This window comes from Cuculus canorus, chromosome 1, assembly GCF_017976375.1.
Source record: "Cuculus canorus isolate bCucCan1 chromosome 1, bCucCan1.pri, whole genome shotgun sequence".
Lineage (NCBI taxonomy): Eukaryota > Metazoa > Chordata > Aves > Cuculiformes > Cuculidae > Cuculus > Cuculus canorus.
In genome coordinates, this window is record NC_071401.1 from 203,976,245 (window position 1) to 203,990,671 (window position 14,427).

The window sequence follows — 14,427 nt, forward strand, 5'->3', positions numbered from 1 at the left end:
AACTGCCATTGCAGAAAATGCTGTGAGTAAGCAAACAATATCCTTTAAACATAGAATTTGTTGGGCATGGTGGCTTTGGACCCAAGGACACTTAAGCTGATGGGAAGGGACCATTGGCTTTGGAGTAACCACCATGGACTCTTACAGCTGTGGGAGTGAAGAGTAATTTTCTCTGCATGCCATTAGGAACAAAATAAAGCCTTTGGTGGTGCTTAAAGCAGTCTTTTAGGTAAACACTGGTGTCCAGTCCTGTGATTGGTTCTTTTGAGCTGCAATCAATGAGAATTTGGTTTGAAATACTCCAGTATAACTGCACTCCGAGTTGTTCAGAAGCATCTTAAGTTGGATGTGCCATATGAGCTGTTCCACCTTTTATTATTCTTTTTTGTTGTTGTTGATGATGTCAGTTGAGAAATTAGCACAACTGTTGTTTTCTGTTTTACTTCTGAATTTGCACTTGGAAGACATTGGGTAAAATAGAAGAAGAACAGACTGTTTGCTGATCGCTTGGATGATGGTGTGAAAAACAAAAATAATCTTCTGCTGTCATCTGTTTCCTTGAGAAGTCTTCAAATAAAGTTTAAAATAAGGAGTTTTGCTTCTATTCAAACAGCCTCTGCGAGGAAAAAACCCTGTAGACCTCATTACAGTTGATTCCTTAATAGAGCTGCAGGATTCCCAGAATCCCTTTCAGTACTGGATAGTTAGTGTGGTTGAAAATGTTGGAGGAAGATTACGCCTTCGCTATGTGGGATTGGAGGAGACTGAATCCTATGACCAGTGGTTGTTTTACTTGGATTGCAGACTTCGACCAGTCGGTTGGTGTCAAGAGAATAAATACAGAATGGACCCACCTGCAGGTAAAGAGCCTCCTTAAAAATGCTATTTCCCTTTGTGACTTTTACTGGTGTTTTGAGATACTTGTGCAGCCCTTTTCTTCTTCTCTAGCATTCACATTGCTTTGACAGTAGTTTCTTGCTGTAACACAGATGGCATGTGAGAGCCATCTAATTTAGGTTCAAAATGGGTCAAGTAAACTGTACTGCATTTATTTAATAAATTTGGTTTAGCATAGCTCACTCCTGGAAGGAAGCAGTGTCCAATAAAAGCAGCTTTGTGCCACGTTCCCTCAAAAGGCAGAGCTGATGGAGTGGTCCAAGCATGTGCCTGCTAGCCTAGCCCTTTTCACTGGTGTTTTAATGGCCAAGTCTTCCTGGCCATACTGTAGGTATCTTGGTGGAGGCTTCATTGGGAGCCAGTCTGCCACTGTCCAGATCAACTTGTAAGTGATGCCTCTCAGCATATACCAGACTCCATGTGCTTTCCCCTCCCAAAACCAAATACCTCTTGTCTGTTTGTCTTACCATGGCCGCACAGATTTCTCTTTGGTAGTGGTAGAGCTCCATGAAATTTCCCGGGTCTGGAGAAAGTATTTTGGGACTGTCATGGTCCCTCTAACACAGGTCTTTTGTATTCTGCTGTAATGTTGCTGTATATCTGCCTGGGTCTTGGGTCTAAATTGTGATCTCAAATGCTTTTTGGAAGCATGTGGTTTTCTTCACTGATAGGTAGGAATCAATGTTTCCTGTCACTTCTTAATTAGATGGGAGTGATGGAGCGCATGAATACCACTCACTCTGCTGTTTTAAAGAGTATTTGTGTTGCAGAGAAACACTTTCATTGACTGTCTTTGAACCCTCTTGGCCTGTAAAGGTTTGGTGAATCGATACAGAAGTGGCCCAAATGAGATTTGCGCTTTCTCTTTGTTTATTCCATTCTCTTTATACTCTTTCCTCTTTCTATCAAGCTATGCTTCCTTCTCTATAAATTCCACACAACCTCTGCCTTTTTTTTTTATTTATTAATTCAGTTGCCTCTAAGCTTGTTATTGGACTGTTTATTTGCTGAAGTTGTTTATTTCTCTTCTTCCCTGTCCTTGATTTGACTGCTTTTTAAATTTTCCTTCTTTCTTTCTCTTGTTCTCATCTGTCTCCTCTCCTTAGCTTTTCTTTGGTTATTCACTTTTTAATGATCATTGTTCTTAATTAATTCAATGCCACAGATCGTCTTCTTGACTTTCATATGACTTATGTAGGGTGGTCGTTACTTTACATCTCCTAAAATTGTGTCTTAATGGGAGTTTGCTCAGAAAAGACCCTTTGGGTCTGAACTCTTCAGTTTTCCTACCATTCCTCTCCTGAACACTGCTCCGGAGTATGTTTCTTTGACACTTCCCTTTCTACACCTCTTCTTGTCTACCCAATTGTCAGGCTCTGCACACCACGGAGTAGCCTGTCCAAAGGAATCTGATGACTGCTTGAAGGCAGGAAGGCTGGTGGTTCCACCTCAGATGTGGTGGACTGTATCAGCCATTTAATGCACACCTAACATCGACACATTCATAAAGCACAGTGGATGAACAAAGCTTATGAGACAATTGTGATGTCATGTTAACCCAGAGGAAGAAGAGGGAAAAAGCCGAGTGGCTCATTGTAGGGGATCTATTTCAAATTAATGAGTCTACAAAAGAAATCTTGGAGCAGGCAGGCAGACAAGCAGTAGTGAGTTGTCAGGATAAGACGGTGGCAGCAGAGAGCTTGCAAGAAACCCGGGGATGAAGATGCTACGCTGCCAACTGTCAAAGATAATTTCTGAAGGACCCCAGGCCAAGAGAGCATGCCAGGGGGACAGCCCTGCCTGCTTCCTGTGGACCTGTAGGAAACAGGGTTTAGACTGGAAAAACCTTTGTTGTGTGAAAGACCTAGTATGGATCTTCTTAGGAAAGACAGACTATCTGTGGGCAGTATGTTGTTCTTTTACACGTCAAGGGTAAGACTCACCTGCCATAGTATAGGCATCAAAAAGACATTTCACTATGAGCTATTGCTCTCTCTTCATGATCAATGGAGAATTATGATTGGTGGGTCACTCAGTATTGGGGCCAGTTCTGTTCAATACCTTTATCAATGATCTGGATGAGGGGATCGAGTGCACCCTCAGCAAGTTTGCAGATGACACCAAGTTGGGTGGGAGTGTTGATCTGCTTGAGGGAACAAGGGCTCAACAGATGGATCTGGACAGGCTGGATTGATGGACTGAGGCAAATTGTGTGGGGTTCAATGAGGCTGTGCTGGGTCCTGCAGTTGGGTTGCAACAGTGCCGTACAACACTGCAGGCTTGGGGAAGAGTGGCTGGAAAGCGGCCCGGTGGAGAAGGACCTAGGGGTGTTGATTCACCACCAGCTGAATATGAGCCTGCCGTGTGTCCAGGTGGTCAAGAAGGCCAACAGCCTTGTATCAAAAATGGTGTGGCTAGCAGGAGTAGAGAAGAGATCATCCCCTTGTACTCAGTGCTGGTGAGGCCACACCTCAAATCCTGTGTTCAGTTTTGTGTCCCTCAGTACAAGAAAGATATCGAGCTGCTGCCCTTGGCAGGGGGCTGGAATTAGATGATCTTTAAGGTCTCTTCTAACTCAAACCACTCTATGATTCTACGATTCCTATGCCTCAGTGGTATCGTGGTAGAAAACGCAGGTCTGTTTTCAGCTTGCTCTGTCCGGGAAGCAAAGGAACATCCAGTGAAAACTTAGATTTTTGTTAGTTGGAACAAAAAGCTGGCTGTAGCTTGGGGAAAAATCATGCTGGATTATTTCCCTGTTTGGCGTTATTTAAGCCAAAAAGGAAGAAACAAGGCGAGTCATTTCTCTGCCTGTTCTTCAAGCCGATCAGAGCTCTGGCAAGTAAGGGAGAACTGGAGCAACAAGGCTGTAAAATAATGAACAATTAGATAAAGAGTGCACTACTTAACACTTGTGACCACTGCACATGCTGTAAACAAAGACTTGAAATGTATATTCCCATTAATAACTGAGCAGTTGAGGAATTTTAAATACCCTGAAAGGTTAGCATTTCCTTTTAAGTGTGTTTAAATTCATATGCATATTCCTTGATGTCTGTTCCGAAGTAGTGAGGTTTGATATAGTAGAAGTATAAATATATCCACTTCCAGTGAGTGATTCTACACAACCTATTTTGATAAGGTCTTAAATCTGTTGAGATCAGAGCATAAAATTCTCTTGTACTGTCAGTGCTAGGTGGAAACGGTGCTTGCCAATTCCTTTTTTTATATATATTTTTATTTCCACCTGCGGAACTGTAAGATACAGCAGTAAATCTTTGCTAGCTAATAAATATATATGGTTATTAGATGTACAGAATTTAAATGCAAATTGGGCCAAAATTGAACTGTGATGTGTGTGAAGCCAAACTGACAGAAGAAAAGCTTCACAGTGCTCATTCTGTATCAAAGTTGGAGTTTATTATTGAGCAAATGTTCATTTCCATTTTAATAATTATTGCAATCTATCTACCTATCTTGTATGTTTAAGGCCTTGATGTGAATGTTCAGCAGTAGCTTGTTATGCGTAGGATAACTGTTTTCTAGGTCAAAAGTGAATCCAGTATAATGTTCTTCTTCATAGCATTGTTTCCTACATTGTTTCCTTTGATGATTCATAGGCGTTTCACTGCACTGAACCATGAAGGGCTTGGTGATGTAATGATTTAATGATATTAAACCTATTTAAAGAAACTCACTGAAAGCAATGTGAATCTGCACAGAGATGTTGCTTAAAAGTATAATGATAAAAATTCATCGGTGTAAGTCTTTGATTTGGTGTGATGCTCTGGTTTGAGTGTGTTACCAACAAATGGGTCGGGGTAGAAATCTACCTTAAATCTCCCTTCTGTCACCTACCCCCACCCACCACAAAAAATCAACCTGCAATAAAAAAAAAAAAGGCTTTTAAATTAACAGAAGCCTTGGTAAAGGTATTTCTGCCTTTGTTCAAATATAACTAATATTGGCTGAAGACCTGAGGCTCCTCAAACTGGAGACATCAGATATTTTGAGAGCTGAAAAATCAAAGGAGAGTTTTTTGTTATTTTCAAGTAATGAGATAACACAGTTCTCGTTTCTTCAACAGAAGATGAAAGATGTGTATTTTTCTGGGTTTTACTTCAGGATATGAAACACAATCTTCCTCAAATGTGCCCCTGCTAGTTGCTTTTGTGTTAAATTTATCCACGCTGTACAGCTTGGAATATATACACTGTTCATTTTGCTTGTACTATCCATTTTTATGACACAGGAACTTAAGTCTTTCAAAAATGTTTGATCCCCAAACAGTCACCTCTCGGGGTTTTTTTGTTTATTTTTTTTCTTTGTTGTCATTGCTTTAGATATCTATTCTCTGAAGACTATATCTGAGTGGAAAAGCGCTCTGGAAAAATCCCTTAATGATGCAGCAAATTTTCCTCTTCCAATGGAAGTATTCAAGGTAAAAGATACGCGTTTTTCTTTCACTTATAGAACCCATCATGGATAAATATAATGCAGTGTTTAGCGGCTTATGTTAAACTTCTGCAGAAAAGACTGTTGCTCTAATACATCATAAGTGAGGTTTTCATATAAAAAGCATTTTTACATGTGGACTTCCCTTTATGAGAAGTGATTTCTTGCAGTCAGTGTTTTCTAGGGACTGGAGATGATCAGCGCTGATTTCACCAATGTTATTTTTAATGTGACTTATTCTGTTAGACCTGTGCAAAGGCATTGTATACAACTGTGAAATTGTAAGGTTATGGTTATAAATGTTGACATAAGCTGGACATATTTCTGTAAGCCTTGCACCAAAGTTTTCATCTGGTCACAAGGCACAGAAACCTCCTTCAGGGACCAGTAGTGGTAGTGGGAAATAATTTTGCTCCGACTTCTATGTTTTTTTCCTTCCTTTTCTCACTCTGATTTTTAATAGTTAGAGATGTGCTTCAGCCCTGAGGCACCAGCTTTAATTTCCCATCCAAATCTGCACTGCTGCTAATTATGACGGCTCCAGATAATCCTGATTTCTAGCTGTGCCTGTCTGGTTTCTAACGGTTACATCCTCACTGCAGTGTGATGGGCAGTGCAGCTGTGGGTGCCAAAGGATGCTCAGGGAGATGTGTTGAAGCGTAGCGGTGTCCCAGTGTCTCCAATGTCACCTCCTGCTTGGAGACCTGGTGGACCATAGTGGTCTCCCCACCACTGTTCCTGGCTCAACCCTCTGAGTCCCTCCCCTGCCCTTAAGCAACATTGCACTGGGAAACTCCAAAACACCCATGCGGTTGATGCAATTCACGTGTAGATGTGGCGTTTAGCGACATGGTTTACTGGTGGACTTGGCAGTGTAGGTTTATGGTTTAACAGTCTTAAAGGTCTATTCCAACCTTAATGACTCTATGATTGGAAGAAAACACGTCCCGTGCTGGCTGATATGCCACAAAACCCTAGTGCCAACTTCACCCTTTTTTCAGGTACAGACTGACAGTTTTACTGTGAGGAATCCAGGCTCCTCAGCCTGTTGAGATGCACTTGAATTAACAATATTAATTTCAGAATGCTTTGCTGGTGGCCCAGGCAGTGGCTCATTTGCTTGCAGTGTGAAAGCTCTGCTAGGCTAAAAGTGGGAAGATTTGTGAGTTGACTTTCGGCATGAATGTGGGTTTGAGAAGCCCCATGTTGTGGTGGGGGTGGCATGTGGAGAGTTTGATTCTTTGCCATTTATGTCATACAACACTTCAATCTGCCAACTCCGTTGAAGTTTGCATATGCACTTTCCAGATCAAAAAAGCATTCTGTGAGGCAGAGATTAAATCACAATAGGGAATGCCTAATGTGTAAATTTTGTTCCTGTCTATGTGAAAGAGTGAAGAATGTTTCTGATGAGGCTCATAGAACATACTTTTTTTTAAAAGTTTGTAACTATCAGCTGTTTTACTGTCTCTTCTTAGCACGCCAGACTTATACCCACTTATTTTAATTCTTGCACGAGGTTCATAAATTTTAATTCAGCAAGTCCCAGTTGCTGTGCCGTGTGCTTTGGGGGTTGCAGATATTTCCCTTAGAAGACAATGCAAAACATTGGAAGGCTTGTATGGCCCAAGAGGACAGTTACTTTGCGGCCCAGTGTGACAAAAAGGCAGGACAGAGAGTTGGAGTTGTTCAGCCTGTAGAAGAGAAGGCTCTGAGGAGACCTTATAGCAACCTTCCAGTACCTGAAAGGACTACAAGAAAGCTGGAGAGGGACTTTTTACAAAGGCTTGTGATGATAGGATGAGGGGCAATGGGTATAAACTGGAGAAGGGCAGATTTAGACCAGACATAAGGAGGAATTTCTTCACCATGGGAGTGGTTGCCAGGGGAAGTTGTGGCTGCCCCATCCCTGGAGGTGTTCAAGGCCAGGTTGGATGGGGCCTTGGGCAGCCTGATCTAATGGGACATGTCCCTGCCCATGGTAGGGGAGTGGCAACTAGATGATTTTTAAGGTCCCTTTCAACCCATACTTTCCTGTGATTCTGTGATTAGGTCAATAGGGCTTCTTATTTTTTAATGTAGAAGCTGAGCATAAAGTGTCTGGTGTTATCTAAGCCCCTGATTCTGATGCTGGGAAGGCAGGAGGATGAATAAGTTATTTTGTGCAGGCATCATTTTATTCTGCCCATTGGGTGAATTAGCCTCAGCTTGTGCCTCGTAATTAAGGAAAAAAGTAAGAGACCCTGTCCATGCCTGTGACCATGTCTTCCTCTAGTAAGGATTTAAACATAGAATCATAGAATGGTTTGGGTTGGAAGGATCCTTAAAAATCATTCAGTTCCAATCTGTTTGGTGTGAGCAGGAACACCTTCTACTTGTTCAAGTTGCTCAAAGCCTGATTGAGGCTGGCCTTGAACATCTCCAGGGATGAGGCATCCAGGACTTCTCTGGGCCACTGCCTCAGCATTCTCACAGGAAAAAAATTCTTCCTAATATCTAATCTAAATCCCCCTTCTTTCGGCTTAAAACCCTTACCCCTCATCCTATCCCTGCACTCCCTGATAAAGAGCCCTCAACATGAATTAAGGAAAGGCTTTAGGACACTATAAGAGAGGACTCCTGTCTGATCTTACAAGATAAGCTGGTATTTATGTGTGGGACCTTCATGGAGAATCTCAGATACTAGCAAAAAGTGTCATATCCAAAGGTGTCCTTTTTTTTTTTTTTTTAAAACATTTTTTAAGATTTTTTTGTATGAACACAGTGCAGAAGTAGTGTCTCTACATGATGCCTGGGGCTCTGTGCTACTGTAACTGTCATGTGTTAGATGAGATATAAAACATAGGGTTTGACAGCTGGCAACTGTTAAAGATCTTCTGGAAAGCTGGAAATGTTTACTTTGGCGGATATCGTAAACTGCACACCGAGCAATTATATTCTGCATTTTCTACATTTCCCTACAGAAATACATCACTGAGGGGAGCGTAGGTGCATGCTTCCTCTACAGGCATCAGTGGTCCCTAGGGTAAAGCACATGCACATTTGGCTGGATTATGACTTAAATTAGTGTTGTCCTTTGAGCTGTGCATGACTTTGGGCAATGTCACTTATGGGCCATCAAATTGGTCCTGGCTGGTGCCGCTGAGAAAGCAGATCCACATTTTTAGTGTGACAAGTGGGTCCTTTTATGGATCTGTCAGCCCGTTGTTGCTGTCAGCGGTGTTGCTCTTTGTGTAATAGGGCTGTATTCTGCCTGACCCCATAAATTGTGGATTTGAGACTGAATTAACAATGTTTAGAAGTGTGGCAGAGCTGAACATGCATGTGGTCGTCTTTGGCAGTAGATCCAAAAATCCATTGCGAAAGCGCAACCCTGATCCCTTCTTGGCACCCAAGGAGGGGGTATCAGCTACTAGACCACATGAACTGGTTGCAAAAATCAGGGAGAAGACTGCAAAGACGAACTTCTTTTTTTTTTTTTCTGGAGCTATTTCACACTTGGCCATATGTTGAAAGTGTTTGTAAAATGCTTTAGGATCCTCTGAGAAGGAACGTGATGTTCAACTGCCAGAAAATGCTGCTATTATATAGCTACTAAACATAGTGTTTTGCAAACTGCACCTCCTGGAATAAGTTTCTTCTTCACAAAAGCTTCTTGCAACATACCCGCTATTTTGTTGTTCTGTTCTTTTCAGAAAATATGTAGATTCTTAAAGAAAACTATATACAGACAGGATTTTCAAGGGTATTTGAATGGTTTAGGAGTACAAATCCTACTGAAAGGCTTACAATGCAAGGAGATGTTTCCTTTGCTGTTTCTGCTCTAATTCCAGGGTGCTGTGGGGATCCCCCATGCTTGGCTGGGTTCGGGTCATAGATGATGGCTTAGGCTTCAGAGGGCATCTGAAAAAATGGCCAGGGCTTTGGGTATGGATAAGTGTGGTCAAACTGTTAACTGGGACCTGGTTTCAAGTTAAATGTGATAACTTCGGCGGTGTATTTCATTGATGGCATTACTGGTGCTCTCTAAGAGAGAGCCTAGCTTCAGGAAGCTGGACTCTAAACACAGTACCTTCTGGACCTAATATTTGTGAATCAGTATGTTTTTTAGAGTTAGAGCCCTGTAGCTTGATAAGGTCAATGCTGCACACAGATCATGGGATTAAGTTACCTGGAGAGAGGCAGATAGCATCCTGGGATCTTCCCTGACATCCCGTTATACTTCCCCTGATCTCCTGTGCCATATATGTAGGTCCCATGCAGATGTTGTGGATTCTCGGGTGTCTTCCGGCTCACCCCAAACACCCCTTTTCGGGCAACTAAATCTCATCTAGGATTTAGGATGCTCATCATCTCTCCCTAGATGTTGCATATAGACATCCTGTTCCCAATTTCCTCCAACTGATATAAAGTGGGTCCTCATAACTAGCTTGGGTGGAATTATCACCAGCAACATCCCTAATCCAAACTCTGTTAAACTGCTTGAAGAACATAGATGCTTAGGAAGGACAGGTGTTGTCTAAGACAGGTGGCAATTCCAAATTTACAGTGTTTGGTCCCATTCCTTTTGTCTCTACCCTCTGGTACTCCTTAAGTTGTTGTTGTTCCTTTCTGGCTCAAAACTGTTCTCTCAGGCAAAAAAAGCTCTACGCTATGCCTAGCCCGCTGTGCCCCTTTTTCTAACTGGAGCTTTTGGATGCTTCCTGTAAGCAGTAATAGTGTTAATTAATGGTAAAACTAGTGACATAGAAGGAATCAGTTGGGAAAAATCTCTCCTAAGGTAAGGAGAGTGATGGAGGAGCCACCCAGCACCCAGGCAAGAGCTACCCCTGAAAATTCAGGATAGAGTAGTGGTTCTAGTTCTGCACTCAAAAGTATGAAGACAAATGTTAAACAGGACTCCTTCACTCCCTCTAAAATATAGTTTTTCCATCAGGTGAATTGTGCATTTTAATTTCAAGAGTAAGATGGACTATTTCTCCAAGACTTTCATCTCTTTTTGTAAAGGAGGACAACATCTCTCAGAAGTTAATAAAAGTTTCGGATGTTTTAGAGTGATTTCCTCCAGTATTTGGTATTCTAGAGAAGTTTAAGTGTAAGATAGAAAAAAACAAGGGTTACTTTCCACTCAGAGACAATCCTGACTTGCCTGTATGAATGGACTTGAGGTCCAACAGTTTTTCTGCCTTCAGCCTTCCTAATAGATGGGCATGTGCTGATGCAGTAGCTTAAAACAAACGTACTTTTGGTTTTACTTGGAAGCCAAATCCCAACATAAGCCATTCCCAGCCCCTTCATGCACTGATGGTTTGGCTGGCCCTCACTGCGCACGCTGTGCTTTAATAACCTGTGAGTCTCCATGTTGTTTGCAGGCTGCCAGATTATTTATATTCCATCTGTTCTTCCCCATCCGTAGCACTCACCAGCCCTTCTCCCTGACTGCTATTTGCCTGGCTGGGACACAGCCATGGCATCCCGATCCCTCTGCTGTTCAGCTGCCTTTTGACCCACTCCTGTCTCAGCTCATTAAAACCATTTATCTTTGTAAGACCTAATAACCATCATTAGAAATATACTGCTAAGGTCCTTATAAATGTAGTTGCCTTCACGGCTCTTGGGGGTAAGGATGGCTCCAGTATTAAAGGTAACACTTAGGTGAGATGGACTCTGGTAGTACCTTTGTGGACCAAGGAGAAGTTTTAACCTTGCTACAGCTCCCTCCTGAGCATGTGCTTTGACAGGAAGAGGGCAAGGAGGGCAATCCAAGGAGGTGAATGAAGCCAAGCCCCAACTGAAATACCCCAAAGGTCTCTTTGGCAGCACTGTATGTAAGTCAAGAGTTGGAAGAGAAATGCCAGAAAGAGTTCAAGCAGAGCAGATGGGCTGAGTGGGAGCCAGGTCCTTTACCCTTCCTTGTCCCTCTGGTGTACATTTAGCACATGTGATGTCCTTTCTCCGTTGCATGCCAGGAGTGTCTCGGAATGGTGAGACATTAGCAAAAGGGCCTGTTCCAGTTTACTTACTGCATTCTGGCTCAGTATGGGGGATTTTGTGAATGATGAACTGAGCTCTTGCCTCCTGCATCCTTGGTCATGTCATTGTTTTCCACTGAGAGGGGCTGATGTGCACGTACAACCAGAGTCTGCTCCTGTGTTGGGGGTAGGTGATACATCTTTAGATGGACAGATTTTAGGTATGATTTTTCTCAGAGAAAGCAAAAGCCAGCACTGGTCCTTAGATGTTTTGCAGGGCGGTTGCAGCCCACAGCGTACACTGAGTTTGTGCTGATCTTGCAACAAATATCACTGGAGAAGAGGAGGCTGAGGGGAGACCTTATTACTTTCGCAACTACCTAAAAGGAGGTTGTGGAGAGGAGGGAGCTGGCCTCTTCTCCCAAGTGACAGGACAAGAGGGAATGGCCTGAAGCTCCGCCAGGGGAGGTTCAGGTTGGATATCAGAAAAAAAATTCTTCACAGAAAGAGTCATTGGGCACTGGCAGAGGCTGCCCAGGGAGGTGGTCGAGTCGCCTTCCCTGGAGGTGTTTAGGGAAAGGGTGGATGAAGTGCTGAGGGACATGGTTTAGGGAGTGTTAGGAATGGTTGGACTCGATGATCCAGTGGGTCCTTTCCAACCTGGTGATTCTGTGATTCTGTGATCACTTGATCTCTCCATAGCGAACACTGCCGTAACATTGTTGAGGACAGACTCAATCCAAACAAGTGCCTGTGAGGAGTTGGTTATGATTGAGGAACTTATTTAGGGGTTTGAAAAGAGGCGCTGATGGTTTCATTTTGAGCACTCAGGTTCATGTTCTTGCCTCTGTTTTCCTTTCTGCTTGATTTTCCCACCTGTGGAATGGGACCAATGCATGTGGCACAGCAGGGATTCATTAGTGAACAATTGTGGAGTGGTGTGGCTGTAATTCTGCTGCAAGATCACAGAATCACTAGGTTGGAAAAAACCTCCTGGATCATCAAGTCCAACCATTCCTATCAAACACTAAACCATGCCCCTGAGTATCTCATCCACCCATCCTTTAAATACCTTCAGGGAAGGTGACTCAACTGCCTCCCTGGGCAGTCTGTTCCAGTGCCCCGTGACCCTTTCCATGAAAAATTTTTTCGAGATACTCAGCCTGAACCTCCCCTGATGGAGCTTGAGACCATTCCCCCTTGTCCTGTCCCCTGTCACTTGGGAGAAAAGGCCAGCTCCCTCCTCTCCACAACCTCCTTTCAGGTAGCTGTAGAGAACATTGAGGTCTCCCCTCAGCCTCCTCTTCTCCAGGCTAAACAACCCCAGTTCCCTCAGCCCCTCCTTGTAAGACTTGATCTCCAGCCCCTTCCCCAGATTTGTTGCTCTTCTCTGGACACGCTCCAGAGCCTCAACACCCTTCTTGGAGCAAGGGGCCCAGAACTGAACACAATATTCGAGGTGCAGATGTTAAAAAAAACCCCTCAGATGTTAAAAAACGATGTTAAAAAAGCCCTCAAACACACACACACACAAACCCCAAATGGATGTATATCTGTCTCTTACCTCTGCCGCCCGTATTTCTATCATCCAGGCAAATCAAAGCAGGCGCTGCGTAGGAAGGGATCTTTGCCCTAATGCCATCTGTGGCGGGCCGAGCCATACGGAGAAGGTGTATTTAGATTTAGACCGGCTACTCTGCAATGTTGCTGTTTCTATGGTAACTATTTTTTATTCAACAAGAGGAGCTTAAAATCTGTACGGCTAAATTTGATCCTAGGCAGAAGCATCTGCAGTTTTTGAGGGACTTTTCAGGAGGTGCGTTTCATAGCCGGTTCCCATGCTTGTTACTTCAGGATCATGGTATTTCCAAAGCCTCACTCCCAGCACCTTTTCCTCTTCATCGCACCCCGCATCTCTACATTTTGGTCGTCCTGTGTCTGCACTTGTCAAACCAAGGGACAATTTGCTCGCTTGTGTCTTGCCGGAGAATTTCTGTCTCCCGGCAGGGAGTATGCCTTTAGGGAAGATTGCTCCATGTTTAGCAAAGGAAGCTGATGAATCACAAACAAGACTGATTCATCTGCAAATAATGCAGAGGATTGCATTTTGGATTGTTTCTTTATTTATTTTTTCTTCTCAATTAAAAAACAAATGCCAGATTCCCGTAGAGGCAGTCTAACCACTGCTATTACTTTGTTTGTGACTAGTTACCACACATGAGCTTTGTGATTAAAATTAGGCTATTAGAAGCAGTCAGTTGCTTGGAGAATTAGAGGAAACACCGGGGGAAGCGATTTCTTTGAAAACAAAACTTAAATCAAATAATATGTTTCCAGTCATACCAGATGGAGCCCACTTCTGTGTCTTTTAGTAGTAAACCAGGAGAAATGTCATTGAAGGCAATAGCATTTCACACTGTTACAGTTGGTGAGGATTAAAGGAGGCTCAGGTCGATCATTAATATTAAGTGTTTGGTGTTTCTAATCAACCTCTCTACTTTGAAACTACTCAGCATTCAGACTTAGCTCTGAATTTTGCACAAAGTTGCAGTGTTATAAACGTTGTGATCTAACTTCCCTGGACAAAAAAATCTCTGAGTTTTAGGGTATTTGAAAATCGGAGCCTTTTCCTCTTACATATAGAATGTGTAAGCTGCTGGGCTTAAAATTAGATGAATCTGGTGTTGTAGCTTGAGCAGAATGGGCCAAAAATGAGCGTTTCACAATGTGAAAGTGATACCCTTCCTTGGGTTTGTGGACGCAGCTAGAAGCAACCAGTCCATAGTAGGACTTCCCTGAATGTCACAAAAGCGGCTTAGCCAGCTGCTCTATCTGCAGTACCCAGTACACTGTAAAATTACCTGGACACCCTTCGGTGGCAAGAATGCTGCTGTGACATGAGAAATTTAGGTTTATTTACATTTAAATGATGTTTTTTGAGTAGAAATACTCAGAAGCCAGATTTAGGGAGATGTTTTAAGTATTGGAAAGGACGGCTGACTTTGATGATTTTGAAGTATATCTGTTTCAGTTCGAGACCAAAAGCCAGTGCTTAGTGACTTTATTATTAGGACTTCAGTGTATCACCCACACAAGTACTTAA

General features: G+C 42.9%; 1 protein-coding gene across 5 annotated transcripts in view; it reads left to right on the forward strand.

The window, feature by feature from the left end:
- SFMBT2 (Scm like with four mbt domains 2) overlaps positions 1-14,427 on the forward strand; it is a 122,229-nt gene that overhangs the window by 54,160 nt on the left and 53,642 nt on the right. For 4 of the 5 annotated variants that reach the window (XM_054055060.1, XM_054055043.1, XM_009568984.2 and 1 more), the window contains exons 6-7: positions 614-860; positions 5,241-5,338. In XM_054055060.1, the coding sequence (XP_053911035.1) occupies positions 614-860; positions 5,241-5,338 (345 nt within the window). The remainder of the gene's footprint in view (positions 1-613; positions 861-5,240; positions 5,339-14,427) is intronic. The other variant, XM_054055070.1, reaches the window with a different exon arrangement.